Source organism: Tyto alba, unplaced genomic scaffold, assembly GCF_018691265.1.
Source record: "Tyto alba isolate M040663 unplaced genomic scaffold, T.alba_DEE_v4.0 Super-Scaffold_20000042, whole genome shotgun sequence".
NCBI classification, from domain to species: Eukaryota; Metazoa; Chordata; class Aves; order Strigiformes; family Tytonidae; genus Tyto; species Tyto alba.
In genome coordinates, this window is record NW_024881293.1 from 15,503,652 (window position 1) to 15,531,408 (window position 27,757).

General features: G+C 55.8%; 4 protein-coding genes across 4 annotated transcripts; 3 read left to right on the top strand and 1 right to left on the bottom strand.

Moving 5' to 3' along the window:
* Positions 1-8,901, bottom strand: PRAM1 (PML-RARA regulated adaptor molecule 1). The gene is made up of 10 exons (XM_033003078.2): positions 8,416-8,901; positions 5,999-6,689; positions 3,796-3,868; positions 3,249-3,361; positions 2,875-2,929; positions 2,499-2,595; positions 2,061-2,223; positions 1,413-1,446; positions 784-818; positions 1-287 (listed from the first exon to the last, which is right to left on the bottom strand). The coding sequence occupies exons 1-10, from the start codon at positions 8,416-8,418 to the stop codon at positions 283-285; spliced, it is 1,269 nt and encodes a 422-aa protein (XP_032858969.2). The 5' UTR covers positions 8,419-8,901; the 3' UTR covers positions 1-282.
* On the top strand, positions 8,602-12,178 carry POLE4 (DNA polymerase epsilon 4, accessory subunit). Its single transcript, XM_042794275.1, has 5 exons — positions 8,602-8,695; positions 9,875-10,059; positions 11,014-11,098; positions 11,337-11,378; positions 11,726-12,178. Exons 1-5 carry the CDS (start codon positions 8,602-8,604, stop codon positions 11,737-11,739), a joined length of 420 nt encoding a protein of 139 aa, XP_042650209.1. The 3' UTR covers positions 11,740-12,178.
* Positions 11,751-24,089, top strand: LOC104357765. Its single transcript, XM_042794276.1, has 9 exons — positions 11,751-11,792; positions 12,385-12,424; positions 14,099-14,194; positions 16,244-16,379; positions 17,191-17,245; positions 17,435-17,684; positions 20,566-20,750; positions 21,342-21,400; positions 24,061-24,089. Exons 1-9 carry the CDS (start codon positions 11,751-11,753, stop codon positions 24,068-24,070), a joined length of 873 nt encoding a protein of 290 aa, XP_042650210.1. The 3' UTR covers positions 24,071-24,089.
* On the top strand, positions 21,879-27,622 carry LOC116964224 (bone morphogenetic protein 2-like). Its single transcript, XM_033003082.2, has 5 exons — positions 21,879-24,412; positions 24,525-24,661; positions 25,600-25,722; positions 26,186-26,384; positions 26,786-27,622. Exons 1-5 carry the CDS (start codon positions 24,124-24,126, stop codon positions 27,190-27,192), a joined length of 1,155 nt encoding a protein of 384 aa, XP_032858973.2. The 5' UTR covers positions 21,879-24,123; the 3' UTR covers positions 27,193-27,622.
* The last annotated feature ends 135 nt before the right edge of the window (positions 27,623-27,757 follow it).

Consider the following 27,757-nt stretch of genomic DNA (forward strand, 5'->3'; position numbering starts at 1 on the left):
AACCGTTACCAGATTTTACACAGACAAAACAAAGCCACAGGGAAGGTTTGACTCGAGGATGTCTTTGAACCCCCTGCCCCTGTGGGACAGGATCTTTGCAGCCCCGCAGCATGAGCCCGGCCACTGTTTTGGCAGGGACATGGAGCTGTCGTAAACTGGGATCTCAGAGGAGGCAGAGCTCCTCCCAAAGCAGGAGTGTGGCATACAGTGCTTTTCATGGTTTGGCCCTTGGGGAAGTGCCCATTGGTGCTGTCTTGAGCCTTTGGCTTCAGCATGGATTGCTCAACCTGCCAGACAGAATTAGATAGAATGTTTGCTCACCAGCACAGCTAAAATACAGTTGTCTCTATCCAGGTTCGTCTTCAGAGCCTTCTGTGAGCCAGAGAATAGAGTTTGCATTCTGGAAGTGAGCAACTGCTCGGGAAAGGGCATCCCTGGTTGTCTGGGGGATCAAGGACATCTCAAAGGACATCAAAGGGTCCCTGGGGCTCGCAGCAAGTGGAGGGTGCAAGCTGAGAAGGGAAAGGGTTCGGGGAAGTCCAAATAATTGGGAACAGAGGAACATGAGGCCCTGTGGGGAACTGAGAGAAAGGAAGGGATGTCCCAGAGAGAGGGAGAAGAATCACAGAGAGAGAAGGGAGAGAGGGACGGTGGCGAAATGGCAAGGCGGGGAGGAGAGGAGTCTCTGGGGCTGGTGCAGGGACCGTTGCTGCCTGCCCATCCCAGGGAGCAGTGCCTGGCACTTGGTGGAGGGGCTGTGGCAGCAGCTCCCTCTGCACGTACCGTAAATCTCAACATCGTCGTAGATGTCAGTGTCCCTGCGAGGGAGAAGGAGGGGTGCTGTGAGAATCTGGTCTCCCGTATCCCCACCACCTCCCAATACCAAGGCCAGGGCCATCTCCTGCTGCTGCACCGGTCCCGGCTCTCCTAACATGTCTATGGGCACTGGCGTCCACCGCCCAGCCCTGTTCACTTCTGCCCAGCCTTGTGCTCCCCCCGCAGAGCTGGGGTCCCCCAGCACGGGGTGCGCACGGCGCTGGCCCCTCTCGCACTGCGCACAGATGGTGGCTGCTGGCAGCCCCAGACCCCGTCATGCAGAGGGGCAGCACTGGCCCGTCGCCCCGGCAGCGTCTGAGCAGCGTCTGGGCAGGTCCCATATGAGGCACCGCAGCTCGGGGAGTGCTCACAGCACCCCAAGACGTTGCTCCCAGTACCAGAACCTCTCCTGGGACCAGAAACGGCAGATTCCACCCCCAGGGTGACTAGCTGGTGGTGTGCTTAGGATCGCTGCCCGGACTGGATGGTTTTGGGTTGGCACTCAGTGGCCAGGGCTGGTTTGGTGCCGGGCAATGGCCGGGGAATTGCTACAGCTCATGGAGGGGGGAGGAAGGGGCCAGGGAAGGTGTACTCACAGGTGTAGCATCACAGCCCGGGGCACATAGCCATCTGCAACAGCAAGGAAGAGCAGGTCAGGTTTTGTTGGGAGCCGGGGCACAAGCAGGGTCTCACCCCAGCACCTGCCCCTGCCCAGGCAGGGTTTAGCAACATCTCGCATCCCCAGGGAGATCTGGGGGCGAGGAGAAGCCCGGGAGCTGAACTCTTGGGAGGAATCTGCTTGGGGCAATGCAGGGAATGAGCCTGCCAGGCTGGGCGGCAGCTGGCTGGGAAGAGCCTGGTCCCTGTCTCTCTGCCTGGGGGTCTGCAGCCCATTTCACCTGATCGTCCTTCAGTGCAAAGGTAGTTTGTGGAGTCCCTGCCTGCAGCAAAGCCTGTCATGCCAGGCTGGTGGTTGAGAGGCTCCTGGAACTGTGAAGGCTTGTAGCAGAGGGAAAAAACAAGTCCAGCTAACTGCAGAAATGCTGGTGCCGAGTGGGAGGAAGACCAGGACATTTGTGCAAGGAGAAGTGGGAACATTTGAGACCCAGGGTACGTCGGGGCTGTCTAACAGCAAGGGGGTGTCACCTGCTGTCTACCATGGTGTGTGTAAATGAAGAAATTGTTCCTAAAACTGTGTGTTGCGATCTCCACTGCAGGCACAGCCTCAGCCCCCACAGACTTACACCTCCTCTGACTGTTTCGGCAGAGGATTTGCTCCTGATTTGTAAACTGAATGACATCAAGAATTTCTCCTCGTCTCAGAGGCAGGTTCTTCCCTCCACCCCTCTTCTCCGTTGCTGCGGGGTCAACCATCATCTGGGTCAGGACATTGATGCTTCCTTCGAACTGAAACACAAACAGCAGTGCTGTGGCTCAGCAGCTGCCCCAGGGGAATGTAAGCTGGGCAGCTCCAACCACTCTCCCTTCTTGGAAAAAGCAGATCCTTCTCTAGCCAAATGGTCTGTGGGACTGGTCTGATCTGGGGACGTTTCGGTGGGGAATAGGGCAGGTGTGACCTGAGTATTGGCTGGTTTCTGCAGAGCACAGCTCCTCTCTGCCCTTACATTGTGCCCTTCCCAGGAGGGGCTTAGAGGGATAAGCAATTGCTTGTTGCTGCTCACCTTGAATTTCTTCTGAAACTCCCTGTCTGCCTTCTCTTCCTTCTTGCATTCTCTGAGTGTCATTGGCTTCATCTTGCAGGAGACCTGGGCTTCTCTCCTGAGTCGTTGAGAGTCACAGAAGAGCTGAGATGACCCCGCGCTCTGCTCCCTCCCCTCACCCTCTCCCCCACCCCAGATGCTGCCCCATCGCATTTCCCTGCACCAGCTCTGGGGCTGCTGGGGCTCTCAGGCCAGGTTTAAACCTGCCGCTTGTGCTCTTCACCGTGGATATTTCTAGCACAAGCCCAACAGAGACCATGAAACCGCAAGTTTTGTCAGAGTGGTGGGGACCCCTGGCTATTTTGGGACCATTAGAAAGAGTAAAAACCCCTGTTACCTCTGTGCAGCTGCCAGCAAGGCAACCCTCTTTGAGTCTTGACCAGCATCTCCACCTGTAAAACCAAACCCCAGGAGAGGTGCTGCTGCGAGGCTGCTACAAGGTGTAGAAACCCACTGAGACAGGAGACAAGACAAACAGCAGCAAGAGCTTTCTCCTCTGGGACCAACCCCCGAGATGTTCCCCCGAGCACGGCAGGGATCAGGGTTTCCCAGGCCCATGTACAAGGCAGCAGAGGAACCCATTGCCCTCCCATGCATGGGAGTGGTGGGCCCCGTGCGGGCTCCGCTGCCGCCCACAGACCACTGGAGCCTCCTGGCTCTCCGGGCTGCAGCGCTCGCCCCAACCAGCATCCCAGCCCCTCCTGTACCCACCTCCGCCGGGGCGGCGACGCGCTGGTGGCTGAGCCGCGGCAGGCAGCAGGAAGCCTTGGCCTCTCCTGAGCAGCCCAACGGGCTCTACGTCATCGTATATCTCATCTTCAGCCCTGCGACGACGCAGACAGAGATTAGGACGCCCTGTTGCAGCAGCAGCACCGGGGCCACGGGCAGGATGGAGTCGGGCAGGAGGAGGGCGGGCGGCAGGCAGGCGGCCGGCCCCGGCCCTGGGGCAGAGCGGGACGGCAGCTCGGTGCCACAGGCCACCAGCACCCCCCAGGGCTCGGGAATGCGGCACGGCGCTGGGGCGCGGGGTGGGCGGCCGGGCGCGCTGGCAGCAGCCCGAGCGGTGCAGTAACGCAGCTCGGGGAGGACAGCCCTTCGTACTGCAGGAGCTGCCGGCACAAGGTGCTGTCCCGTGATGGGCTCCAGGACTGGGCAGGAAAACCCAAGGAACCCTCTTGCTGCTGCCCCTCATGCCCTTCCCACCGGGTCGGGACAGCCTGGAAGCCGCCTAGAATAGAAGTGCTGCCTTGGTCCTTACCCCGTTACACTCGGAGCATCCTGCGGCGGGAAGCGTGCCGGGGTTGAAGTAACGTAGCCTGGTTTCGGGCAACCTAGGGTAAAAAGAACAGGAGGGAGCAGCGAGGGATTATTTCACATTTTCTCCCCGACTCTATCACCCGCCCTGAGGCCAGAGCTGCCCTGGGCTAGATTTAGTGCAAGGAGATAAAACTGACTGCACATCTGGATCCGGCAAGGAGTTTTACTCCGTGGCCCATCTGGGGATTTTCTTTCCTCCCAGCACGCTGGGGCCCGGCTCATCAGGGACCTCACTGAGGAGCTTTAATATATATTTTCCCATTCTTATGTCCCTAATGTTACTTTCTCCCTGGACCAGCGATGAAAGAAGAGGGGAAGAGGTCAAAATGGGCATTTTGAATGTGGTGAGAACTCTGAACTCCAGATCTGTATCAGAGTCAGGGCAAGTCCCAGGTAACTCCATGTGCTCAGGAGCATCATCAGCCAGAACTTGCTGCTGTACCTTGTACAGTCACTGGCATGCCTACATCCCTACTGCGATCCTGTTATTTTTATCACAAGCCTCATGGCTGTCACCAGCCTGGTCAGCCACACCAACCATCAACTGGCACCATCTACATCACAGCTCTGCTGGGTTATTGTACCGAGTAATGCACAATCGCATACCAGGCCCTAAAAATTAACAACAATAACCAAATCAGGGTGGGGGTGTAATTCTAGATGTTCAAACTTGCCTCAGTACCCATGAGACAAATAAATACTTGAAAACTGCTGATTTGCAGGACACACAGAGAGCAGATCCCCATCTCCTCTGCCAGGGCCACTCAGCCCAGGGCGGGGGCCGGTCTCAGTGCGTGAGCTTCTCTCAGCACAACAGCATGGCCAGGCCTGAAGGAGGCCTCTGAGTGCTAACACAACAACAGCGTCTTCTAAAGCAGCTAGGTTTTGCAGTTCTCATATGGAAGGGCAGAGTCTCTACTCTCACGATTGCCCTCTACCCTGCGGCTATGGCATGAGCCATCCTCTAAACAGGGGGGTGAACAGGATCTTAGAGTTGAGCAAGAAACGGGATTTGAAACACGTTTCATCACCCGGCGCGTAGATTAGCAGAGTGGCAGCTGTTAGAAACCAACAAACGTGCCTAGATCTGGGAGGCCACCGTGGAGCGTGGCAGGGCTCGTGCTGAGCAGAGATCCGCCGCGTCCAAGCGGCAGCAAGCCCTCCGTCCCACCGCCAGCCCGCGAGGAGGGCACACCGAGCCGGCACCATGGCCCCCGTGGCCACAGCTCCGCCTGGGCCCGCGGGGTCTCGGGGGCTCCCTCAGGCTTGGAGGCAGTTGGTGTTGTAGGCAACGTGTTCCCAGCTTCAGAGAGACTCTGTCCCTTGGCCAAAGGGCGTGTGAGTGCTTTTTGCCTGTGGGATGGAGACCAGCTCTGCTTCCCACCAGTCAGGCTTCTCTGCTCTTGCAGCCACACAAGGGTGGACTGGTGGGACAGGACCTCTGGAGTCTCTCGTCCAACCCCCTGCTCAGAGCAGGGCTGGCCTCAGAGCTAGAGCGGGCTGTTTAGGGCCTCATCCAGGTGACAACTGAGTATCTCCAAGGATGGATACACCCATCGCCCTGGTGCCGGCCGCGGGGCTGCACCACTCTCACAGGAAAGAGACTTGTAATAGCTAACGGGAATTTCCCCTACTACAGATCGTGCCTGTCGCCTCCGGTCCTGCTCCCAGACACCTCTGGGAAGGGTCCATCTTCTCCCATTAGGTAGCTGCGGGCAGTGAGAGCATCTCCCCTTCGCTCTCTCTCCTCCTGGCTAAACAAGGCTGGGTCTCAGGCTCTCCTTCCCCACGGGCTCCAGCCCCCAGCCATCTCAGTGCCCTGCACTCGGCTCTCTCCAGTCTGTCAGCATCCCTCCTGTTACTGACTCTAACCCTCCCCCCTACGAGAACCCCAGAGCCCAATACCTATCTGCAGCCAGGGACAGGGCACTTAGTCCTTTTCATTTCTTCACCTGCTGTCCTTCTCTCTCATTCCTTTCCACATGCTATGCCTGTAAAGCCCCTTTTGCATTACCAGCACCCACTTCTCCATCGGCCCCCTCAATATTTCCATCTCCCAGGAGCTCCATACTCTAACTGGGGAGATTTTCCTTCCTGAACGAGCAGCATCCTTCTCTGGGGGACCTGCATGTGCCTGGCCATACCCAGCTGAGCCCTCCTTGGTGGCTCTGTGGCAGGATGGTTGGGTGTCCCAGGATGTGCAGCTGCACCAAACTTCTCCAGATCCACGACAGGAGGGCGCCTGGGCTTGGCTGGCCTTGCTCCCAGCACCCTGATGTGTGGCAAAGGCTTCCTCCGAGGCAGAGATGGGTGCCTTGTCCCATGGGCACCTCCCGCAGTGTCCAGGGAGGCTGCAAACGCTGCGCCTGTGGCAGAAACTGCTGGAGCACTCTTCTCTTTGGTGAGTGACCGTGTGTGCTGGGCTGGGTTTCCCTGGGAAGGATTAGAGGTGGCTTCCACCTCCTTTTTCAACACGTCTCCTCCTCCTGGCTTTGCAGGGGCTGGGTGGAAGCTGGCGTCTTGAGCAATCCCCTTCTTCAGTTGCACCATCCATCCTGGGGTCTCACTGACAGGATGAGGAGGCAAATGCTGTCCCACGCTCTGACCTTTCCTGCGAGATGGAGAAGCCCTGCTGAAGTCCACCCTCCTGGTCCGGGGGGGCTCTGGAGGCAGCTCACCCTTGGAGCCCGGCACGGGGATCTGTCTCGGCTCTGTTGCAGGGGATGCTGCGGAGCGACCGTCCAACCAGCCACCCACTTCAGGAGGGTCTTTCCTGTTCCCTTGGAGCTTTGCCCGTAGGTGCCTCACCACGGCCTCCTTCCCATCCAGATGTGTCTGTGAGCATTAAGAAAAGCTCCAGTTAAAACACCATGGAGGAAAATAACTCAAAGCCTGCCCTGGGGAATGCAGCATTTCTTCAGCATGGCCTGACACTAAGCCTCCTTCAGGAAATGTGGTCTTTGATCAAAGCGGTCCTGGAATGTGTCTGAGAAAACAACACTGGGCTGCACCAGACTGAGAACAGGTTCCACCACCATAAGGGCATCCAGGAGGCGTTTCATGGAGTCTTTTGGTCTGATCTACCCTTCATCCACTACCAGGGACCATCAAAACAGAGGCATTTGGTGGGGTATTATACCCTACTAGTAGCAAAGCTCTTGAGGGCAGAACTTGAGCTCTGGAGATTGCCCAGGGCTCAGATGGGAGCAACCTGCCTTGCCCTGGTCCTGGTTCCCATGAAGTCCATGGTGAACCTGGGGAAGTAGGGCAGGAGTTGGTGGGGGAGACCACACAGAGCCACCAGCACCCCTCCTTGGAGGAAAACCCAGGACGGTGCTGCTGAAGCTCATCCTGCCAAAGCCTGCGTGCAAATAAAAGGCCAAGAGGCAGCGGACCTGCCCTACTTTTCTGACCAGTGCATTTCCTGTGCTGCTTACACTGTGAACTGGGACGTGTCAGCCCCAGAGCAGAGCTGCCCCTGGCTTCCTGAATGACCAAAAAGCACCTTTTTTCTGACTCCTCCAGAGAAAGGCTGCCAGAAAGAGGCTGAATGACTTTTGGAAGAAGTGTGCCAAGTTCAAGATATGGCACAAAGCTCAGGTGGGATGGGTTTACATTTTTTCTAGGCTTCTCAGATGGACCCCATAGGAGGGATCATCTTACCCTCGCCCATCTTTCTCCCCCCGCCTCGTCCCTGAACCACAGCGTCCCTTTGCACTCCCTTTGCACCAGAGCTGACTGCTCCACTTGCCCTCAGCAAGCCGTAGGCTTCGATTTTTAAGTTCTCCCTCTGAGATTTCAGTCTGGGTTTGTGCTTGCCTAATTATTTTTCTTTCACAACAGAAGGGCTAGTAGGCAAAGAAGCTAGTGCAATATTTTTAGACATAAGTGCTCAAATGTATATATACCTAAATAAGTGCAAGTTCCTCTTGCATCCCCAGGAAGTCACCCCAATTTCCCTGGTAAACGCTGCAAGGGCAGCGCTCTGAGCATAGTTTGTGGTCAAGAAGCATGAATTCACTGTTTTCTTGAACACCAGGCAGTGGGTGCTCACCCAAACTAGTGAAAAAAAGCAACTTTTTCCAGATTCCCAAACATGCCGCTGGGATTTTTGGTACCTGAGAGATTCAGAAGTTTGTAACCATCAATTTTGGAAACGCTCCATGAGCTGGGACTTGCACAGAGCCCTCAGGCGTACCTGCGGGATACAGCACTGCTGTCACCGTGATCGGTTCCAGGTTTTTCAATACATTTTGCAGTGGTGGGTGTTCTCCTGGACTCAGCAGCAGAGCGCGGCCTCCTCCCCTTTCACAGATGTTTACATCCAGCCCAGTGTGACCCAGCAAATCTTGCACTGAGCCCAGAAAGTGGGCAGAGACCTTTGAAGCTCTGACCAGCTCCAACATAGAGGAGGACTTTGTCTACCAGGAGGAGTGAGGGTCTCGGCTGGATCCAGCCCCTCACAAGGACACAGCCAAAGCCTTTTCAAGCAGGAGACTCAGCTCTGCTCCCCGTGCCCTGTCCCCAGGTCCAGCTCAGCCCAAGTCTGGTTCTTACTCACCATTTTCCATCAGCGGACACTCTCCTGCGTGCTCACCTCTCTTCTAAAGACCACCAGAGGCACCCAAGCAGGATGATTTGTGGAAGGTAATTCTCCCCGAAGTCCCCCTGCTCTGAAACCAGCAGCTCGCTCCTAACAGTTGGCGAGAAGCTGAGCGCAAGGCCAGGAAGTCGCTGTAGCCTGACCATGAAACAGCGCGGGCAGGAGGAGGAGGAGGCGGAGGAAGGGGAGAAGGAGGAGCGGCAGCTCCCGATGCACCACTGGCTTGGACCCCGCTGCCGTTGGGAAGCTTGAAGCCCACCAACCCCTGCTGCCCACGAGACAGGCTCATCCAGAAAAGAGCCTGGGCTTCGGAAAGCGGCTGTGGGGTGTGAGGGCCAGGCTGCCGCGAGGGCCAGGAGCGCGGGTCACGTTCTCATTTGATGGTGGCCGACGTGAACCCGCTGCGGGTCAGGACTTGAGAGCCCGGAGGACCTGCGGAAGGTGGAGGTGACTTGTGAGGGCGGCAGGGCTGAGCTCTGCGGGGGTGCGGGAGGGCTGGGGAGGGGGCTGTGGCTTTCCAGCATACCCCAAACCGGGAGAGTTTTGCTCCGTTGAAGAGCTGACCTCCACTGGGAAGCAGGGGAAACGCTCTGCACAGCGCCGGGCCGAGTTGGGCCATCCCTGTGTTGAAACGTCCCGGTTTCGGCATTTATTGCCCCAGGGGCAGGGCGGGCCCGCGCGGGTGAGGCAAGCCCCGCAGCAATACCGGGCGGGCGGCGGGATCCCGGCCCGGGGCCGGGCCCCCCCAGCCCTGTGGGGAGGGAGGGGGCCCGGCAGCCGCGCCCGCAGCGGGTCCCGACTGCGGATGGCGGGGTGTGAAGGATACGGCGGCGCATCGAGGGCGTGGAGGGGGCTGGGGTGGGCTGAGCGTGGCAGCTCCACGGCCCCGGGGGGTCACTGGAAGGTTTGCTGGGATGGGGCGGGGGGGGGGCGTGCTTGGGTGCCCCCCCCAGGACCGGTGGGGAGGCAGTGGAGGGGCACGGGGTGGGCGGCCACCTCCTCCGAGAGTCGGGTCCCCATCACCGCCCGCTCCAGCGCCGCTGCCAGGCGGAGGGCAGAGCCCCGTGGGGAGGGAGAGGGAGGGCGAAGAGCCGCGTTTGGGGGAGGAAGGGTGGGGAGGCCCTGAAGGCCATTTTTAAGGGGATAATGGGGATGATGGGGAGCTCAGGGCCCGTGTTCGGGGGGGCCTGGGGGCGAAGAGGAGGCAGGAGGGCTGCGTTTAGGGGGATGGGGGTGCCAGGAAGCTCCGGCGCCGTGTTTGGGGGTGAAGGGGGGGTGGAGGCCCGGGCTCGGGGGACCGGGCGGCTCTGCGGGCAGCCCTCCCCCCGGCCCGGCCGCCCCGCCCCGCGCAGGCGCGGCCCTCGGCGCGGGATGGCGGCGGCGGCGGGGCCCGCGCTGGGGCCGGGGCCGGGGCCGGGGCCGGGGCCGGGCGCGGAGGCGGCGGGGCCGGGGCCGGGGCCGGGGCCGGGGGAGGAGGCGGCGGGGCCGGGGCCGGCTCGCCTGGCCCGGCTGCCGCTGGCGCGGGTGAAGGCGCTGGTGAAGGCGGACCCGGACGTCAGCCTGGCCAGCCAGGAGGCCGTCTTCGTCCTGGCGCGGGCCACGGTGAGGGGCGGCGGCGGCGCCCGGTGGGCGCGGGAGGGCGGGCGCTGCTGCCAGGCCCCTGGGCCGAGGCGGCCGGCGCTGGAGACCCCCGGAGCCGCAGCCTCCCGGGGGGGTGGAGCCGCTAGCTCGGCTTTTTCTCAGATTTTGTTGTTGTTGTTTTATTTTGTTGTGGAGGGTGTGAGGGGTTTCCTCTCCCAGCCGACGCCTTGCGCGGTCAGCAGGCAGAGCCGCTGCGGGAGGGGGACCGGAGCCCCCCGCCTCGCCCCGCCGGCCGGCCCTGCCCCTGGCACCGGAGCCCCCCCGGCAGAAAGCCGCGGGAGGGGCCGCCTGAGCGGCCTCGTCCGAGATGGCGGCGGGAAGAGGCGCCCCGAGGTCGCCGCCGCGATGCGATGGTGGCGGTGGAAACCCGCTCCCCGGGGCCGGGCGTTCGTGGCGGCCGGAGGGCTCCGGGCCCGCTCGCGTGGGTGTCCCGCTCACCCTGACTGCGCTGAGGGTTGTGCAGTCAGAGCAACGTTTAACATTTTGGGGGTTGTTGGTTTTGGTTTGGTTTGGGTTTTTTTTTGGTTTGTTGGTTTGTTTGGTTTTTAATTTGGGAAGTGCCTCCCGCTGCACAGGCGAGGTGCGTTTGGCGGGGTGGCTTTGCCGTTGTGTGGAAGCATCAGGACGCCTTCCCTCCTTCAGAAGGTGCCCGGGAGCAGCTGGTGTGAAGCTGGTCTCCCAGATGAAAAACCATCTGTCCAGTGCACTCTCTGCCTTCTCTCCTCCCCTGTTACTTCTCACACGCATCACTGTCCAGCAATTACATTTGTTACTTTCAGAGGTATTTATTGAGAAGGAGACCTTTTAAGATGGAGATTCTGGTTTCTTCCTCAAGTCTTGTTGGACCTTTCCTCGGGATATTCTCTTTTCCCTCTCTCATCACCCGTGTGAAACTGTCTTGTTTTTGTATTGCAGGAGTTGTTTGTTGAAACCATAGCCAAAGATGCTTACATGTATGCTCAGCAAGGAAGAAGGAAAACTCTGCAGAGAAAAGACCTGGGTACGAGAGCATGTTCTGTGCTATCCTTAGCAAAGGGTTGCTAGGATGGAGGGAATCTTTCCAAACTACTACCAAATATTACACTAATAATTTCACACACCAGCTCCAAAACAAGTAAACTGATTTGAAATTGAAATTGGTCACTGTACTGTGATGTACTTTCAAATGCTGCTGTTTGAAGCAGATGCAAAGATGGAGTTGGTTTATCTATGTTAATTGTTTTCGATTTGCTTTGCAGATAATGCCATTGAAGCTATTGATGAATTTGCTTTTTTGGAAGGTGAGTTTCTACTTGGTTTCACTTGATTTCAATATTTTGTGCAATCTCCTTCCTGGGAGAGGAAGAACTTAACCATCTGTAGAGCCCTCTATTTCCATATCTTTAATAATTAAGTGTAACTTGTTATGCCCTCTCAGAGAGTTGAAACACAAATTGGGTGGACCCTGAGACACATACAATACTTTTTAGCTAGGTTTCATTTTAATTGTGTGTAATTTGCTTAAACTTTAGAAAGTTATTGCTGGTTCCTTTGGCAGTTGGTGAACAAGTCTCATTTGTTCACATAACTGCATTTCTGATTCCTGAGACTACAATTTTTTTTATTTTTTTTTTTTTTTAATTTTTAGGTACTTTGGACTGAGCTGGACAGAGATGGAGCTCTCTGAAGAAAAAGACTGCAGAGATGGGTGTGGGGTGGAAAACAGGACATTGAGAGCTCAAAAATAGTTCCTCGAATTGAAATACTGAAATGGCAGCCATAATATTTTGTATAAAGTTTAAGTTGTTGTAAGTTCTTTATTTAAAATGCGTATTTCTTCAGAAATATCTTGTCTGTCACTTAACTGTGCCCTGCTGCTGTGGTGCAGACTGCTCTCCAGCTTTGGCTAGGTTGCACAGCAGTCGCTTGGAGTAGCGGTTCCTGCCTCTCCAGGTACTCTGCAGCACCACAAAGCTGTGAATGGAGAGTGGTTTGGCTCAGCTGCCCAGGCATGGTGAATTTTTTTGATGGAAATGTAGTTTTCTGTGTATATGTTTGTTTCATGGCCGAACACAATTAAATTTCTTATTTTTTTTGTGGACAACTGTCCTGATTTCTCCTCTGTGCTGCTGGGATGACGGGGATGGTGTTCCTGTAGCACTGTGGTAAATGGCATAGTTTTGAAAGGATGCCTTCTAATAGAATTTTGCTTTTGCTAATTGTTTCTTCAAGGCATCTATCCCAGTGAAGCCCAGCTGCCCACCAGGAATCATATATGAGCTCCAGGGAGACTTGGCTTGTTCCTAGGGGTGTACAGCTTCCATAAATTTCTGTGATTGCTGCACCTGTAAGTAATTGTAGCCAAAAAAAAAAGAAAACCAAACCCAACCCCTCCACAGAGCCCTTTTTTGAATGCCAGAATGGTCTCGGATGCATTACGCTTCCATCACTGTTCTCTTGTGTGCTCTCATTACTGAATCCAGTGTCCTGGGTTGAGTACCAAACCACGACATCCAGCAAAAAAAATTTCCCTTGAAACTGGATCTGCTCCCTGCCACATGCACTTGCCCCAGTCCCTGCAGAGATCCTGACTTCCGTAGTTAAGAGCCACATGCAACAAGTGTTCAGGACGTACTGCTGCCCTCGACTAGCATGTCCGCGAGTCCCTTGCAGCACACGAGCACCACCTGTGCCTCTACTGTTCCCATGACTTGGGTTACATGTACTTTCCTACGTGTATTTAACACGCTAGAAAGAAAGATGCCTCCTCGGCTCCAGGGCTCAGTCACAGTAAGAAGAGGCAAAAGCAGAGCTGCAGGCCTTGCTGCGTGGTCGTGGGGAACGTGCTGTCATTGCTGATGTGCCCGAGTCCTACCGTGTTGCCATCTTTATCAAAAAGCCAGCTTTGGCTCAGATTTGGTGGTGTAGAGGAACAAAAGAGGGCTGTCTCTGGATAAAAAGGCCATCACATACGATGAGTGAGGATGAAGGATGCATGTTCCTTTCAGATGAGGGGACTTGAAAGTGACTCCGAGTCACCACAAACTTAATTAGTTTGAAAGTGGTGGTAAAAACAGAGACCCCCAAGGGAGCTTCCCCAGGCTGGGAACAAAACCGGTTGCTCTCAAGAAACACTTTGAAGTTTGCTCAAAGCCCGATCCCCGCAGACGTTGTGGGAGAGATGCTGTCACTGCCCAGGCTGCTTAGGTGCCTGTTCAGATCACAGTCTGCAGACACTTACGGGCAATATGCGAACCCATTTGTCGCTGAGCTGTTCACCTCCCCTGCTGAGGGAGGGCCCGGGATAAGTGTGGGAGGTGCTGGAGACCTTTTTGTGTCTCCCAAGGTGCAGAATGCAGGACACACTAGCTGTAATCTTCACAGGGCTGTTGCATGCTCCCATCTTTGCCAGTAAGTTCCTTTTTCCTTCTCACTGCTTTGGGCTCTTGCATAGGAGAGAAAAGGGTTTGTGCGGGTGCGCGGTGCGAGGCTGTGCGCGGGCTTCGTTTGTATCTGATGCTTTTGTATGGCCACGGCGTATGTTTTCTATGGTGCTTCACTGTAAGCAGCATGGAGGATTGTCTGCACTCAGCAAATAATTCAGGATTTGTCTCGGAGGAAGCTGCTGTGCAGCAATCTTTAGGGAGTTTCATGCCCATAAGCTGCTTTGTGCTGTGTGAGATTACTCCTCTTACCCGAGCTTGCGTTTCAGTAACGTGGAAGTAGAAGAGAGCAGGGGAGTGATGTCCTAAGATAAAACACTGCTAAACGCAGCATTTTCTTGGAGTAATTAAACAGATAGGCTGTTTAGCCCAACTGACCAGGTCTCGAGAAGTCAGATGGGTCATGTCTGTTTATAACTACTCTAAATCTCTTCCTTGTGCTGAAGCAGTTTGGTTCAGGATGACAGGTGACCAGGGCAACTTGTTCTTGGCACTCAGAGAGCTTCCTCCCAGCTCGAGCAGGAAAGGTGGTGAATTATAAGTGGGGTAATGCTGAGCTTGGTGGTTTGTGACTGCAGGTGCAGGAGCCATCGGCTGGGAGGATGAGCAAGGGAACCTGTTTGCAGAGAGGGGCTGTTGCAGGAGGGAGAGACATTTCCTCCACGTCGGGAACGGTGAGCTCCCCCTTTGCCCACAAGAAACCTGGATCCTTTAAGCTTCCCCACTCACGTCCTGCCCATCATCCCTCCGACTTTTCTTTATGTTGAAATTATCATAGTGACTTTCCTCCCAGGGGATTAAGGACAGAAATACGCTGGGAACTTGCCCAGATAATCCAACGCTTAAGGTATGTATCGTAGAATAGGAACTGATGAGGAGCCCAGCCCCTCTAGGTCTGTTCATCTGCATGAAGGAGTCTTCATTTTCTGTACCAGCGTGCTGCAATGTGTTTGAATTCTGCGTTTGATTCCATTTGGTACTGCATAAATTCTGGACTACTGCTGACTTCCCCTTCCTGGGATTAACGTTGGAAGGGCTGTCAGCAAGACAACAGGGTGTTCTGACTTTACCACGCAGAGAAAGTAGGAAATAGCTCCATTTGTTCACCAGAAAAAAGTCTGTGGCCTTCAGGAGTAGCCTTTGGTCTCAGTTCCCCTTGCAGTGGCAGTAAGGCTACATAAAATGAGCTTCAGCTGATTTTAGCACAGATATGTGAAAATGGCTTTAAACTGTATAGCCAAGTGTCTTATGCTGTTTTTAGTGCATGAGAGCAAAACTTAGACAAATTTAATCTTTAGTGTTTCCAGAATATCAGGTCCTTATGTGAACAGTAGGATTTATGAAATGATCATGTCCAATTTAAGAACTGTCACAAGCAGTAACAGTTTGTCATTTCCAAAGGAAACAACTTTAGAAGAGTAAATAAAGATTAACATAGTAAAAATGGTAATGGATAGCAATAAAAATAATAAACACAGCCTGTATTGCTGCAGAGATGAGAGAGCAGGTGTTAACAGTGTCTTCAGCTGGTGTCCTCTGCAAAGTGACCAGCTGTCTTGGACCTTGCTAGGGGTGAGGAGCATCCACCAGGAAATTGCTAAGACACTGCAAATTGATACCTGGCCCCTGGGCAAAGAAATCCTCAGGCAGCTAGCAGCAGCTATAACCTAAATGTGAGCTGAAACTATCCCTACTTATTTCCTGGTGTCCTGCAGCATGGTGATGGTGTCTGTCTCTTGCACTGACACTGAAGATCAGTTTTTAAATCAATGGAAAATTAAAGTTTTGCAGCACACACTGGGTCTGCAACTCTAGCAGGTTAAAGCAAATGAATTACAGTGGCATTGAACTACTCAGTGGGCACTTTTTAAGGCCAGTTTTCTTCCCTATTATATGATGAAATGAGGATTTACATCAGTCAACCCTTTGAATATGGACAGCACTACTGGGGAAAAATAGCTCATTTTAGAAGGATTTCCAGAAGAAACAGTCATTAGCCAATAACCACTGATATTTTGCAAACTCAAGATACAGCAGAGTAAACAGATCTAAACCTGGATGCCATGGTTCCATGACGCTCCTCTTCCAACACCCGTTCCCAACTCCCCGTCCTCTGCTTGTAGTGCTAATGTGTCAATGCAACAGGTCTGGGGAGCTGTGAAATTGGGATTGGTGAGGGGGTGGAGAGGCAGTTTTGTTTTCAGCTCGAGCAGCTCCGTGAGCAGGTTCTTTGGGCTCTAGGCAAGGGGAGCTGGGTTTCTTTCTGCCCTGAATTTGCTGGGTGCTTAGGCTTGTTCAGCACATTCAAGGTCTGCAGTTCAGTGACAGCTCAGCATTCACATTTTCCCTTTGCTAATTAATGTATTCATATATTCTCACCCCAACCTTCATGAGCTCACTAAAGAAAATAAAACCTACAGTTTCCTAGTGAATTTTTAGTTGCATTCTTTTTATTCTGTAGTGCACTTATCAGTCTATTATGAAATGTTTGACTTCTGGTCTGCAAACACAGTAGATGCATCTGCAGCTCTAGTGAAGGGCTTTCTGGAATTTCTGCAGGTGCTCAGGCTGAACAAATCTTTCTCCCAGGTAGACTTCCCAGGGGTGGGCCATGTCTTTTTGCTCAGTGTTTGTGTCATACTCAGCCCTGGTTTGAGCTTGGGCCTCCCCAGCATCATGTAAATAGAGAGGAGTAATCCTTTTGCCAATCTTGTGTTTCACAGATGTCTCTGGCAGCCCTGTCAGTGTGGACGTTGGAAAGTGCTGGTCCAGTTGCCTGACTGGGTGGATCAGCTGCGCCCCCCCCGGCCTCCTGGGGCTCTCCAGACACTCCTCCACGCTTGAGTTCCTTAGAAGCAAGTAGGTGAGAAAAGCATGTTTGTGTCATCCCCGTGGCAGGAGGGGTTGGGTCTGGGTGAAGGTCATGCATGGGTGACTGGGGCTGTGATTTTACATGTGTTTCAAAATACCTGGTTTTGGCTTCTGTACTGTAGAAAACCCATCACTGAGCCTCTTGTCCTCCTTTAGCCAGCAAACCGGGGATTATGCAGGCTAGACAAATGGAAACAATCCAGCATTGTTGGATAGCTCGTGGCAGAGGAAGGGCCAGAGCTCAGCTGAAGGGCTATCACAGCACCTACCCAGCTGCTCCAGGCAGCATCCAGGCATATTTCTGTCCTCCTCCAGCCCAGTAGCAAGACAAACTCTTTCAGCCACATCTGCTGTGTGCGAGAGCTGGTATCTTATATGTAGGAGGCCTTTTTCTGCCTGGTTGAGCAAAACTGGCAGGACCTGTGATTTCATGATGAATATCTGGCCTTTGCGGTGTTTATGTCATTCCCTTATCACATGCCATGTGTCACTCTGAGAAGGGACTAGAAGGAGCCGTGCGTTTGGGGACACATCTATGCACAGGCTGCTTTGCTGTCCTTATCCCAGGAAAGCTGACATTGCCTGAAGTCCCGTCTCCACCAGGATAACTAACCCTGGAGAGGGAATGGAAACAAGCTCTGCAGGGTGCTGCATGTGTGTGTCCTGGGGGTCTGTAACTGAAAAATCTTGTTGCCGCTTGTCCCACTGTTGTCCCCACTGTGGCACTGCTGGTGCGACATCTTCCAGGTAGGCAGGTCCACGTTCGTTCCACAGAGCTGTCATCACATTGACCCTCCAGATCAGGAGCCTGGGGTGGGACGAGGACTGCTTTAGCCAGTGCAGTTCAGCTGACTGTAGCAGGGTTTTGGGGAATAGTCTTGCTATGGATGTGAAGCAGCGCAGTGCTGCCATGCAGGGAGAGAGGAGTGAAAGCTGAGTCGGTTCTAGGTCAGAAGGGATTTTGATCAGGGAGCTGACGCGAGGAGTTGTTCTCCAGGATATGCTTTTACCGGTGAATGTGCCTCTTCCTGTGTTGTGTGCAGCTGCAGGTCAGGCGCCCCGACCTGCCGCTGAGGCCGGCAGCCCCGTCCCTGCCCTGCAGGTTCCTGCTGCAAGCCTGCCCCTCTGCGCCTGGGGCGGCTCCTGGAGGTGGCGGTGGTCGATGGCTCTCACTGCAGCACTGCAGCACCTGCCCTGAGGAATGTCTCTGTCTCCCAGCTCTGAAAACCTTCTTTCCAGACTCTCCCTGGGAGGCCACAGCTGATGTGGGGAAATGCTCTGCCCCAACCTACAGTGCAGGTATGGGGACGATGGGGAGCTCCCCTCCCTCCGGGAATATGGGGCTGAGCCCTTCTGTGTGACCAGCGCCAATGTCAGAGCTCAGAGCACGATCTAACAGCGCTCTGGTCTGCTACACAAACCCTCGTGGCCTTAGGTGGGAATGGGATTCTGTTCTATATGCTGTCAGGGTTTGGGTTTTCTTTTCCCTTCTGTTATTGGGCGCTAACAGCACAGGTCTGCAGGTGAAATGGTAATTCTCTGCCCCTGTGCATGGCGTGAGGATGGCTATACAGTCGCCTCATGTTACGAGGAAATGTCCTCTAACCAGAGATCATAGAATCAGAGTAACCCAGGCTGGGAGGGACCTTGTGGGTCTCTGCTCCAACCCACCCACTCAAAGCGAGGAAAACAACCTGATGATAAAAGCTCTGCTGAAAACAGACCACTTAGCAACAACTGAAATATGGAGTTTCCTTTTGACACTCTGAAATGCCCTTTCATCTTGGCATCAGTGAACTACACTGATGTTTCAAAACCCACTTGGAAGTGGAAACTCCAAACTAAATCATTCCAGACAGGTCAAAACCTTCCATTGGGATAAAGCTGAACTGCTTCATCCTGAGCTGGTGTGCTGTCTTGGGAGTTCACACATAAAATAACCTGAGAGTCACGTCAGTGAAGATGAGCTGATCTGTTTTCATCAGAATGGAAAGTAGTGTTGAAATTATTTTCCACAACTGTGTGATAAATCAGTTCTCCTGGAATTTGTTGATGTCATTTTATTGGCATTTCTGCATCTAAAACCCTCCCATTAAAACCTTCCTGGCAGCTCCTGTGACATGACTGTACAACAGCCACTAGAGAGGGACAGAGACCAGAGCAAGTCTTAATGTGAGCTTGAAAAGCAGTGAAGGGGCCTGAGCTAGAGGAGCTGGGGGAGCCAGTCTGGTGGCTGAGAAAACAAAACTCCCAGGGGCTCTGTTGATGTGCGTCCCCTCCTCTGAGAGCTGGAGGAGGGTCCTCACACAGGCATCAGTGCTCCTGAAGCCCTGGGCTTGTGTCATCCAGCTGCAGGACACAGTAAGTGGAAAAGGCAATTAGGCCGTGTGAAGTGCTCTTTTCCAGAGGTGGGAGAATCAGCATTTACTTCCCAGACGTGTGACTGGGAGGTGCTGGACGATACTGTTGTCCCCAGGGTGGCTAATGGACAGTGGCTCATTCAGTGATAATGGCCCAGGGCTGGGAAGTGTGGACTTGCCCCCAGCTTTGCTCTGCCCTAGGGCAGGTCTCGGCACTTTCCTTCTGGATTTTCCCCTGTAAAGTCAGGCTGACACTTTCAGTGTCGTGTTGAAGACTGGCGATGTCAGAGGAGCAGTGGGCCTGGAAAAGGATGTTAAAATCTCACCCAGGAGTACTGGCTTCCAGAAATGAGTTGTCATTTTGTGTTCTCCTGGTAAGGCATCCCAGAGAGATTTGCTGTCAGAAAATGCCTTTCCCTCCCCTGAAAACACAGCCCAATCCTGGAACAAACAAGTCTGCTTCAGCAGCTGATGAAGTAACTGGGAGGGGACAGGAAACTCACAACAATTTTAAAGCCAAGAACCAAACACAAACCCTGAAGGACCTGCACCCAAGGGCTGGGACAGGGCAAGACTAGGACCTATTTAGAGGCAAAACCCGAGACTGATTTAGCCGTCAATTTAGCTATCCTTCTTCCCCTTCTTTTGCTCATGCCATGGAGATTTTAATCCTCATTTACTTGGTGAGGGAGAGAAAAACTGGGAGGTGTAGCAGATAAAGTGTTTCTTTCTGCGCAGAAGCATACATTCGGACTGAGCCAGGCAGGACAGCCTGGGCAGGTTTCCTTCCAGCTGGATGTGAGTTCTTGCTGGAGGAGCCTCTATCTCCTCCGCAGCTGCTCAGCCCCTGCCTGGGCCAGCCAGGACCTGCCACAGAGGCCGCGTGTCCTGGTTTGGTGGTGACACGGGAGCAAAGATGCAGGCTTTCAGCGCGTCCACCCAAAGCCCCCCTCGCCCTGCCCCCTGCACAGCTTCCTTAACAAGCAGACTAGGTATGTCAAGTCCAAACATAACTTCCTTTTTGCCCTGGGAATTTTTCATTAAGTTGAAGCTCGAGTAGGGAGAGAAAAGGCAAAGCAGGACTTGGTCCTGTGCCCCCAGAAGCCAGGCCATTGCTTGCCTTCCCTTCTACCAGCCTTCCTCCATCCCACGGTGGGGGTAGGGCAGATGTAATAACTCCTGCTGTCGTGGGGAGTTGCTGCCTCCATCACCCCAGCCCCAGCCAGCTTGTCTGCTTGCATGGAGAGCCGAGAGCAAATCCTTTGGAGGTGCCTGGGGGAACATGTCTCCAGGAGAGCTGGTGACACTGGCTCCAGCATCCAAGAAGCCCATGCAGGGCACAGCCCCCTGGCAAGTCCAGAGAGAAATGCTGAATGAGTAAATGTTAAATAATGTTCTCCAGCGCCCTGGTGTGAGAGCAAGTCTCTGGAAAAAGTGCTGCCATGAATATTTTATGTTCAAATACACTTTTTCTCAAAGCTAATGTGTATTAGCTCAGGCTGTCTCCCCAGAGATGGGGCTTTCACAGGGTCAGGTGCAGGATTCACAAGCTGCACTCAGAATAACCTCTCTTTGCCCTGTGGTCTGAAACAGATGGAGGAACAAAGCCTGTTGCTGAGGCCCTCAGCTGGTGAAGGAATGAACCCCAAACTTTCAGCTGGAGACCCTCACACAGCAAGCGGCACCTTCCACCCTGGCTGCTGGACACCGGAGCCTGGCGCTGCATCTGCTGCATGGCAGACCCCTGGTGAAGACGCTGCAGCCAGAGTGGCCTCAGGTGCAGCCCCAGATTAAATTCCCTTCTTGTTTCCTAGCAGACGGACTTTTCTGCGTGCCCACAAAGTTCAACACTGTCCTAGTCAAAAACCCACAAGGTGGGGAGGTGGTTCGGACACCGGAGAACTGCCAAATGAAGGAAAAATGCTATCGCGTTTCCCAGGTGGAATATTATTATGAAATTGTGCACAGCTCTGCGGGACGCAGGGAGGAACAGCTCGAGGTTGGTTTCCTGCAGCTTGGCCTCCTCTCTGGTGGGCTCAGCTGTGCTGCTGGGCCCACGTGTGGGTTTTGAACAGCCAGGTGGGTGCTTTGACACGGGCAGCTTCACCCTGGTAGAGCTAAGCACACCCTGGCAACAAACTATACTGGTAAAATCTCGCATTTATATTATCTTACGCTATAAAATATATTTTACTGCTACTAATCTGTGTATACATCAGTGCCATAAAGTAACAAATGGCCTTTTCTTTGGGGTGACGATTTCTTCAAAAAATAATTAAGAGAGCAGTGAGATATTTATTTTAAAAATTATTTAATCTTTAAGTGTGTCTTAAGCTCAGTTCAACAGAGACTCTACTCTCTACTTCAACATATCTTTGTGCACAGGGATCTCTGACTCAAAAAGCACTGGTGTGCCCCCAATATACTTCTTACAAGCTTTGTCTGGCTGCTGCCCTTTCTCAGGGGTGTGTGTTCAGCCTGAGGATGGAGGGTGGGAGGAGGGCCAAGTGCCTGGTGGCTGGTCCCCTGGGGTGTCCCCAGTGAGGTGCTGTAGGCGATTTTCATGCCTTTGTTTTGCAAATCTTTGCAGGAAATAGATGTGGGAAGATGCTTGGGAAGCTGCTCCTCAGGGGATCCCTGCTTGCTTAGGTAAGCACAGCTGCCAGGAGTTCTCTTTCCCCAGCACATCAGCACATTCAGAGGCAGGTTTGAGCTGTTCCCGTTCCTCTCGGGTAGCGCATCTGCTGCTCCCGGGCCAGGGCCTAGAAGGTAACACAGAAGCAGATTTTGGGTAGCACCCGCAGCTCACCCTCTGGGCTGTGTCTACCCGTGCAGGGACAAAGCTGAAGCAGAGCAGCGTTTGCAGTGGTGCTACAGCAGCGCACTGCTCTGCTGCTTCAGGGGACCAAGAATAACCGGGTGGTGATGCCGAATTTGGCCCGTTGGGCAGCTGGTGATAGAGCTTGTGGTCCCCCACGATAGCAGACACAGATGGGCCCTGATAGCAGCTTTCTCCAGCCTGGGATGTGCTATTCCTGCCACCCGCCTGCTGGCAGTTCTGTGGGGCAGGAGGGGGAAGAGGGGGATGTTGTGGGGCAGGGTGGGCCCAGACCGTTGTTTCAGGCCAGGGGAGCAGCACTTTGTGTTGCCTGCAGACACAAAAACGTGGCAAATGCAAAGGGAAGCAAATAAAGCAGGGAAATAAAGAAATTACCCCTGCTTTTGCACAGTCGGAGAGGGAGGAGACGGCTTGCTGCGTTACACCGGGAGTGAGGAATAGATGCAGCTGGAGGAAAGCTGCCTGCCTTCCCCCTGCCCTAGTCCAGGGCATCTGCCCTCTTTCCAGGTGATGGAACTCAGGGCCCTGAGGTGTGGGGGACCCGGGGCCGTGCCAAGTTTGTTTCTAACTGCAGGGAGTCACAAAGCGGAGAGAAACGTCTGGTTTGGGCAGAAGCTGTGCCCCTCAGCGGCATGGCGCGCGCGGGAGCCGCCGCGGCCGCATCCGCCCTGCCACTGCCGGCAGCACGGCAAGTGCGGGGCTGGGGGGGCTGGGGAGCTGCAGGTGAGGCTCCGGCAAGGCCCCGTCAGACTGTCTGTAGTATATGTAAATGAGAGAAGGCTATTTTTGGAATAAAAGCTATTTTAAACGGGGCTTGTATAAATGAATCCTCTACAAAATGCTTGGCAGCTTGTAAAATAAACATGGGCGATTCGCAGCTGCTTGGGGCTCTGCTGTGCAGCTCCAGGGCCCCCCCATCTGTGCCCAGGCATCCCAGGAGGACGCAGCGCAAGCAGAGGGATGCGGCCGGCTGGCCCGGGCCGGGGGTTGCAGGGCCCCAGCCGTTCCCATTTACAAAATGTGGAGCAGGAGTCGGAAGCAGGGTAGGTAGGCGTGCCGGGGCAGAGGTCTCCCCTCTGCAGGCAACCCCGGTTCTCCTGCAGGACGTGCCGCTGGCCGGCCGGGAGAGGAAGGGATCCAGAGGATACAGATAGTTTCCTTTATCAATTAACTCCAGCCTGTCAGAGCCTCCCTGCCTGCTCTGGGTAATTAACAGCCCTTTCACCTGCCAAGCACTGGGTTAGAATAAATTATAGACCCCAACTGGGCAGGTAGCCTTCGGCTTGTCTCCTGTTGCGCTGGCCCGGCAGTGCTTTGGCCGGGTACCCGCGGGGCCAAGGAGCATCGCTCTGTCCTGCTGGCAGACAGACAGACGGATGGTGCTGGCTCCGTTCCTGCACCTCCCCCTCTCTGTGCCAAGCCTCTTGCAGAGCCTGTCCCTGCGGGCCTCGTCACGGGGGTTCCCCTGGTCCCCGGAGGATCCAGCAGGCTTTTCGAATCCTGCTCTTTTTATCTGGTGAGTATTGTGCAGGTTTCTTCTGTTCAGTGACATGGCATTAAGGCAAACGTCAATGCAGGGTCCAAGTGCCCTGTGTCAACATGTCCACCTTCACCAAGCCAGTTTCTCTGTGATTAGAGAATAGGAGGAAAGGAATTGGGGTTTATACTGTCATCCAGAGTCCGTAGGGTTCTTGTGATATCTCATTAACATTGAGCCTTCAGGAATTAGCAGCAAATGCCTTTTACTCCTCAGGAAGCCAATTAGCTATTTAAAAAAAAAAAAAAAAAGAGTTTAATTTTGGTTTGGTTCCTCCTGCTGCTGAGCTACCGCTCCAGCCCCGGGCCTGGCAGTGCTGGGGATGGAAGCTGCAGCCCCGGGGACCACTGGTTCTCTCCTGGAGACCCACTTGGCCCCCCGGGCGCGGCTCGGCGGGCCCCCTTGTGCGGGCGTTGCGGCGGGGAGTGGCGGGGGACGTGCAGCCTGGGCTGCCCCTGCCGCATGCAGGGCCCCCAGGCCCCTGGCAGGGGCACGGGGTGAGGACAGCGGTGTGGCACCGAGCGAGGGGGCTGCCCTCTGCTCCTGGCAGCCCGGGCTGCTGAGGGGATGCAGCGATGGGAAGGGGCTGCTCATCCAGCCCGACGGGCTGTCCGAGGGGGGAGCTGCATTCCTCCACACAAAGGTCCTCCTGTTTGTCCCATTAGCGCCATCATTAAAAACCAGTTAGTCTCCTATAGAGAGCAAATGCAGCCCAGGCAGGGCCTTGGCAGCCCCAGAGCCCGGTGTCCCCGCTAGCCCTGGGGAGTGCCGGGAGAGCCATCCCTCCCCCCCGCCTGCTCTCCTGCTTGTGTACTGGGGATAATTGGTGCAGGGCGCCGGGAGCCCAGCTTCGCACCTTGTTAGCATGGCAATTAGCTCTCTTTGCCTTCCTGATTGCTCCTGTGCATATTTGACTCCAATCCATCTTTCCAGGGAGTTATAAATGCCGCGCTGGGCAGGCAGGGGGGAGTCGGCTGGGGCAGGGACAGCAGAGCCATGCTGGGGACCGTCCCGCTGCTGGCGCTGGTGCTGGTGCTGGCGCTGGTGCTGGCCCTGGCCAAGCCGGCATGCCCGAGTGTGGCCAGCGCGGCGAGCCAGCGGGCTGAGGCGCTGAAGAGGCTCCTGGAAGTCTTTGGCATGGAGGACCCTCCGGCCCCCCCGGCTCACTTCAAGCAGCCGCCCCAGTATATGGTGGATCTGTTCAACACTGTCGCCAACGCAGACGGTGTCACCAAGAACCCTGACATCCTGGAGGGCAACACGGTCCGCAGCTTCTTGGATAAAAGTAAGGGGGGGGGCTCCCCGTGGTGCTGGGGACGGGGCTGTGGGAAGGTGCGAAGCGTGGCCGGAGGAGGTGCTGCCCCCGCTTTGGCTCCTCAACCTGTCCTTCCCTCCAGCTCATGGTGAGAAGATGCGGTTCCTCTTTGTCCTCTCCAGTGTGGCCAAGAGTGAGAAGATCCTGACGGCAGAGCTGCATCTCTTCCGTCTCTGGCCGAGGGCCACCAACGGGCCCAAAAGGCACCACTTGTGCCAGGTGAGGAGGGGGACGGGATGGAGCTAGGACAGGCATGGGGACGGGATGGGGGCCGGATGGACAGGGGGATGGAGACAGGGTGGGGATGGGAATGGGGACGGGATGGGGGCCAGATGGACAGGGGGATGGAGACAGGGTGGGGGTGGGAATGGGGACGGGATGGGTGCCGGATGGACAGGGGGATGGAGACAGGGTGGGTATAGGAATGGGGATGGGATGGGGGCTGGATGGACAGGGGGATGGAGACAGGGTGGGGGTGGGAATGGGGACGGGATGGGGGCCAGATGGACAGGGGGATGGAGACAGGGTGGGGATGGAGACAGGGTGGGGATGGAGACAGGGTGGGGATGGGAATGGGGATGGGATGGGGGCCGGATGGACAGGGGGATGGAGACAGGGTGGGGATGGGAATGGGGATGGGATGGGGGCCGGATGGACAGGGGGATGGAGACAGGGTGGGGATGGGAATGGGGACGGGATGGGGGCTGGATGGACAGGGGGATGGAGACAGGGTGGGGATGGAGACAGGGTGGGGGTGGGAATGGGGACGGGACGGGGGCCGGATGGACAGGGGGATGGAGACAGGGTGGGGGTGGGAATGGGGATGGGATGGGGGCCAGATGGACAGGGGGATGGAGACAGGGTGGGGGTGGGAATGGGGACGCCAGTGGCGCGCTGCGGTCACTCGCCTGCAGCAGGAGCATGGCCTGGCTCTGTGAAACTCCTAAGGCCGAACGTCGGCGTGTTGCACGGTGAATCACAATAATCTAACCGTGGCAGGTTCTTGGGTATTCTGGTCTGCGCACGCACGGGCCAAGGCGGGTTGTGAGAAATCCAGGCTCCCCCATCTCCCACCTTGTTTTCTTCCCCAGTAAAAAAGGGTCTTTCCCCTCGGGCAGGACACACTGGTGCTAACGGCTCTTTGCTGCCTTCCCTAGGTCAGTGTCTATCAGGTGCTGGAGAAGAGCGAGCTGGACACCCCCGGAGGGAAGAAGCTGCTGGCAGCCAGGCTGGTCTCGCTGCAGGGCTCGGGCTGGGAGGTCTTTGCCATCACACAGGCTGTGAGTTGCTTTTCCCCAGTTTGGGTGGCACAGAGCGAACCCTGGGGGTTTGTGTGCAGGAGCTTTTTTAACCCCTTTCACCCCCTGCAGCTTTTTCGACTCCCATGCCATTTCCTCTCTGTAATCTCTGCAGCAACATGGGGGGGATACAGCCTCTGGGAGCAGGGGCAAGAGCCCTGCCAAGGGCCCTAAGGGGCTGCTCCATCCTGCCCCAGGCCAGTCCCACTGCTCCACGGGTAACACCAGTGCTGGCTCCTGCCACAACATCCACCCCTGTGCCCCAGCCCTGGAGCAGCACAGCCCCTTCCCATGGCTGGGCGTCAGCGTGTGGCCGTGGAGGGGGGGTCCTGGTTCATGCCACCCCGCTGATGTCGGGGCACCGGGTCTGTTGGCCTGGCACTGCTGCGGGGACGTCAGCGCGGTGCCTGTCCTGGCCTGCGGTGACACCAGTTTGGTTCCCCAGGTTCGTGACTGGACTGAAGACGAAAGCAGCAACCAGGGTTTGCTGGTGACAGTCCAGGGCCTGGGCGGGGGTCCGCTCGGCCCCCCGCCACTGCAGTTTGCATCCAGCAGTGACCCCCACGAGAGCAAGAAGCCCATGTTGGTCCTGTTCACAGATGACGGGCGCCGGGGAGCATCCCTGCCCGTGGCTGGCTTCCCAGGTGGGTCCCACGCACTCCGGCACGGCTCCCTCAGTGCCACCGTCCCTTTGCCCGTGGGCGCTGGGGTGCTCCCTGCACGTGGGCTCCTTCAAATGCAAGGCTCGTTCTCTGGCCAGGGGGAGAGGCCATCTCCCTCCTGGCTGAGTCTGTGCAGGGGTGCAGGCTTACAGGTGTAAATCTGGCTTTTGCTTGCCCTGATGAGTGCAGCCATGGGGCTGCGAGGTTGTCAGCTCCTGGTGGCTCTGCCGGGGTCGGTGACAGGCTGTGGCCAAAGGGCTCGCTGCACCAGATGGCTGCAAACAAAACCTGCGGGGAGGGGTGACCCTGGGGAGCCGCGCCGCATTCTCCCTCCCCTCAGGCTTGTGCAGTGGCTGACGGCATTGGGCGCTCCTTTTTGGCAGATTTAGGGCCTCAGGCTCCCGTTCTCCCCCCCGAGATGTCGGTGCCTAAGCTGACCGGGCCACGCAGCACGCGCTCACTGGACCGGCTCCAGCCCTGCCAGAGGCATCCCTTGTCCGTGGACTTTGAGGAGATCGGCTGGTCCGGCTGGATCATCTCGCCGCGGGGGTACAACGCCTTCCACTGCAAGGGCTCCTGCCCCTTCCCGCTGGGCGAGAACATGCGCCCGACGAACCACGCCACCGTGCAGTCCATCATCAACGCCCTCAAGCTGAGCGAGGGCGTCAGCAGCCCCTGCTGCGTGCCCGACAAGCTCTACTCCATCAACCTCCTCTACTTTGACGATGATGAGAACGTGGTCCTCAAGCAGTACGATGACATGGTGGCCGGGAGCTGTGGGTGCCACTGAGGCAGGAGGAGCAGGGGGGTGGAAATGCCACGGCAGTGGAGGCTGCTCCCACTCCCTCCAGCGCACCTCTGCGGGGCACGCTGTCCCACGAAACTCTCTAAAAGAGCCTGGGGCAAGCAAAGGAAGGGGGTCCCCAGCTCTGCCCCGGGTGGTGTCACCCCCCAGGACGACTCAGGGCTGAGCTCTGATCAAATCGACCTGAGTAGGCCCATCCTATTCAGCAGCCCCAGGGCAACAGCTCCATTTTGGGGTGCCCTGCACGGGGGTGCAGGTTTCCTTGCCTGTGCAGAGACTTCCCACAAGGCTGTACTATATGTATATAGCAAGAGCACTAATATATGACAGAAACTGCCTGTACAGTGCCCTGTAAATGTCTGTACATTTCTGCATTGTTGTGACTTGTAAAATGAATTCAGAGGAGCTGTTAAAAGTGCCGTTCTTCGACAGGCTGCTTGTGGGACCACTGCCTGGGCCAGGGCTGGCCGCGGGTGTATAAACACCCTGCCCACACGGGGTGAGGTGGTGTAAGAAGGGCGACGACGCTTCAGCTGCAGCGCAGGCTCCG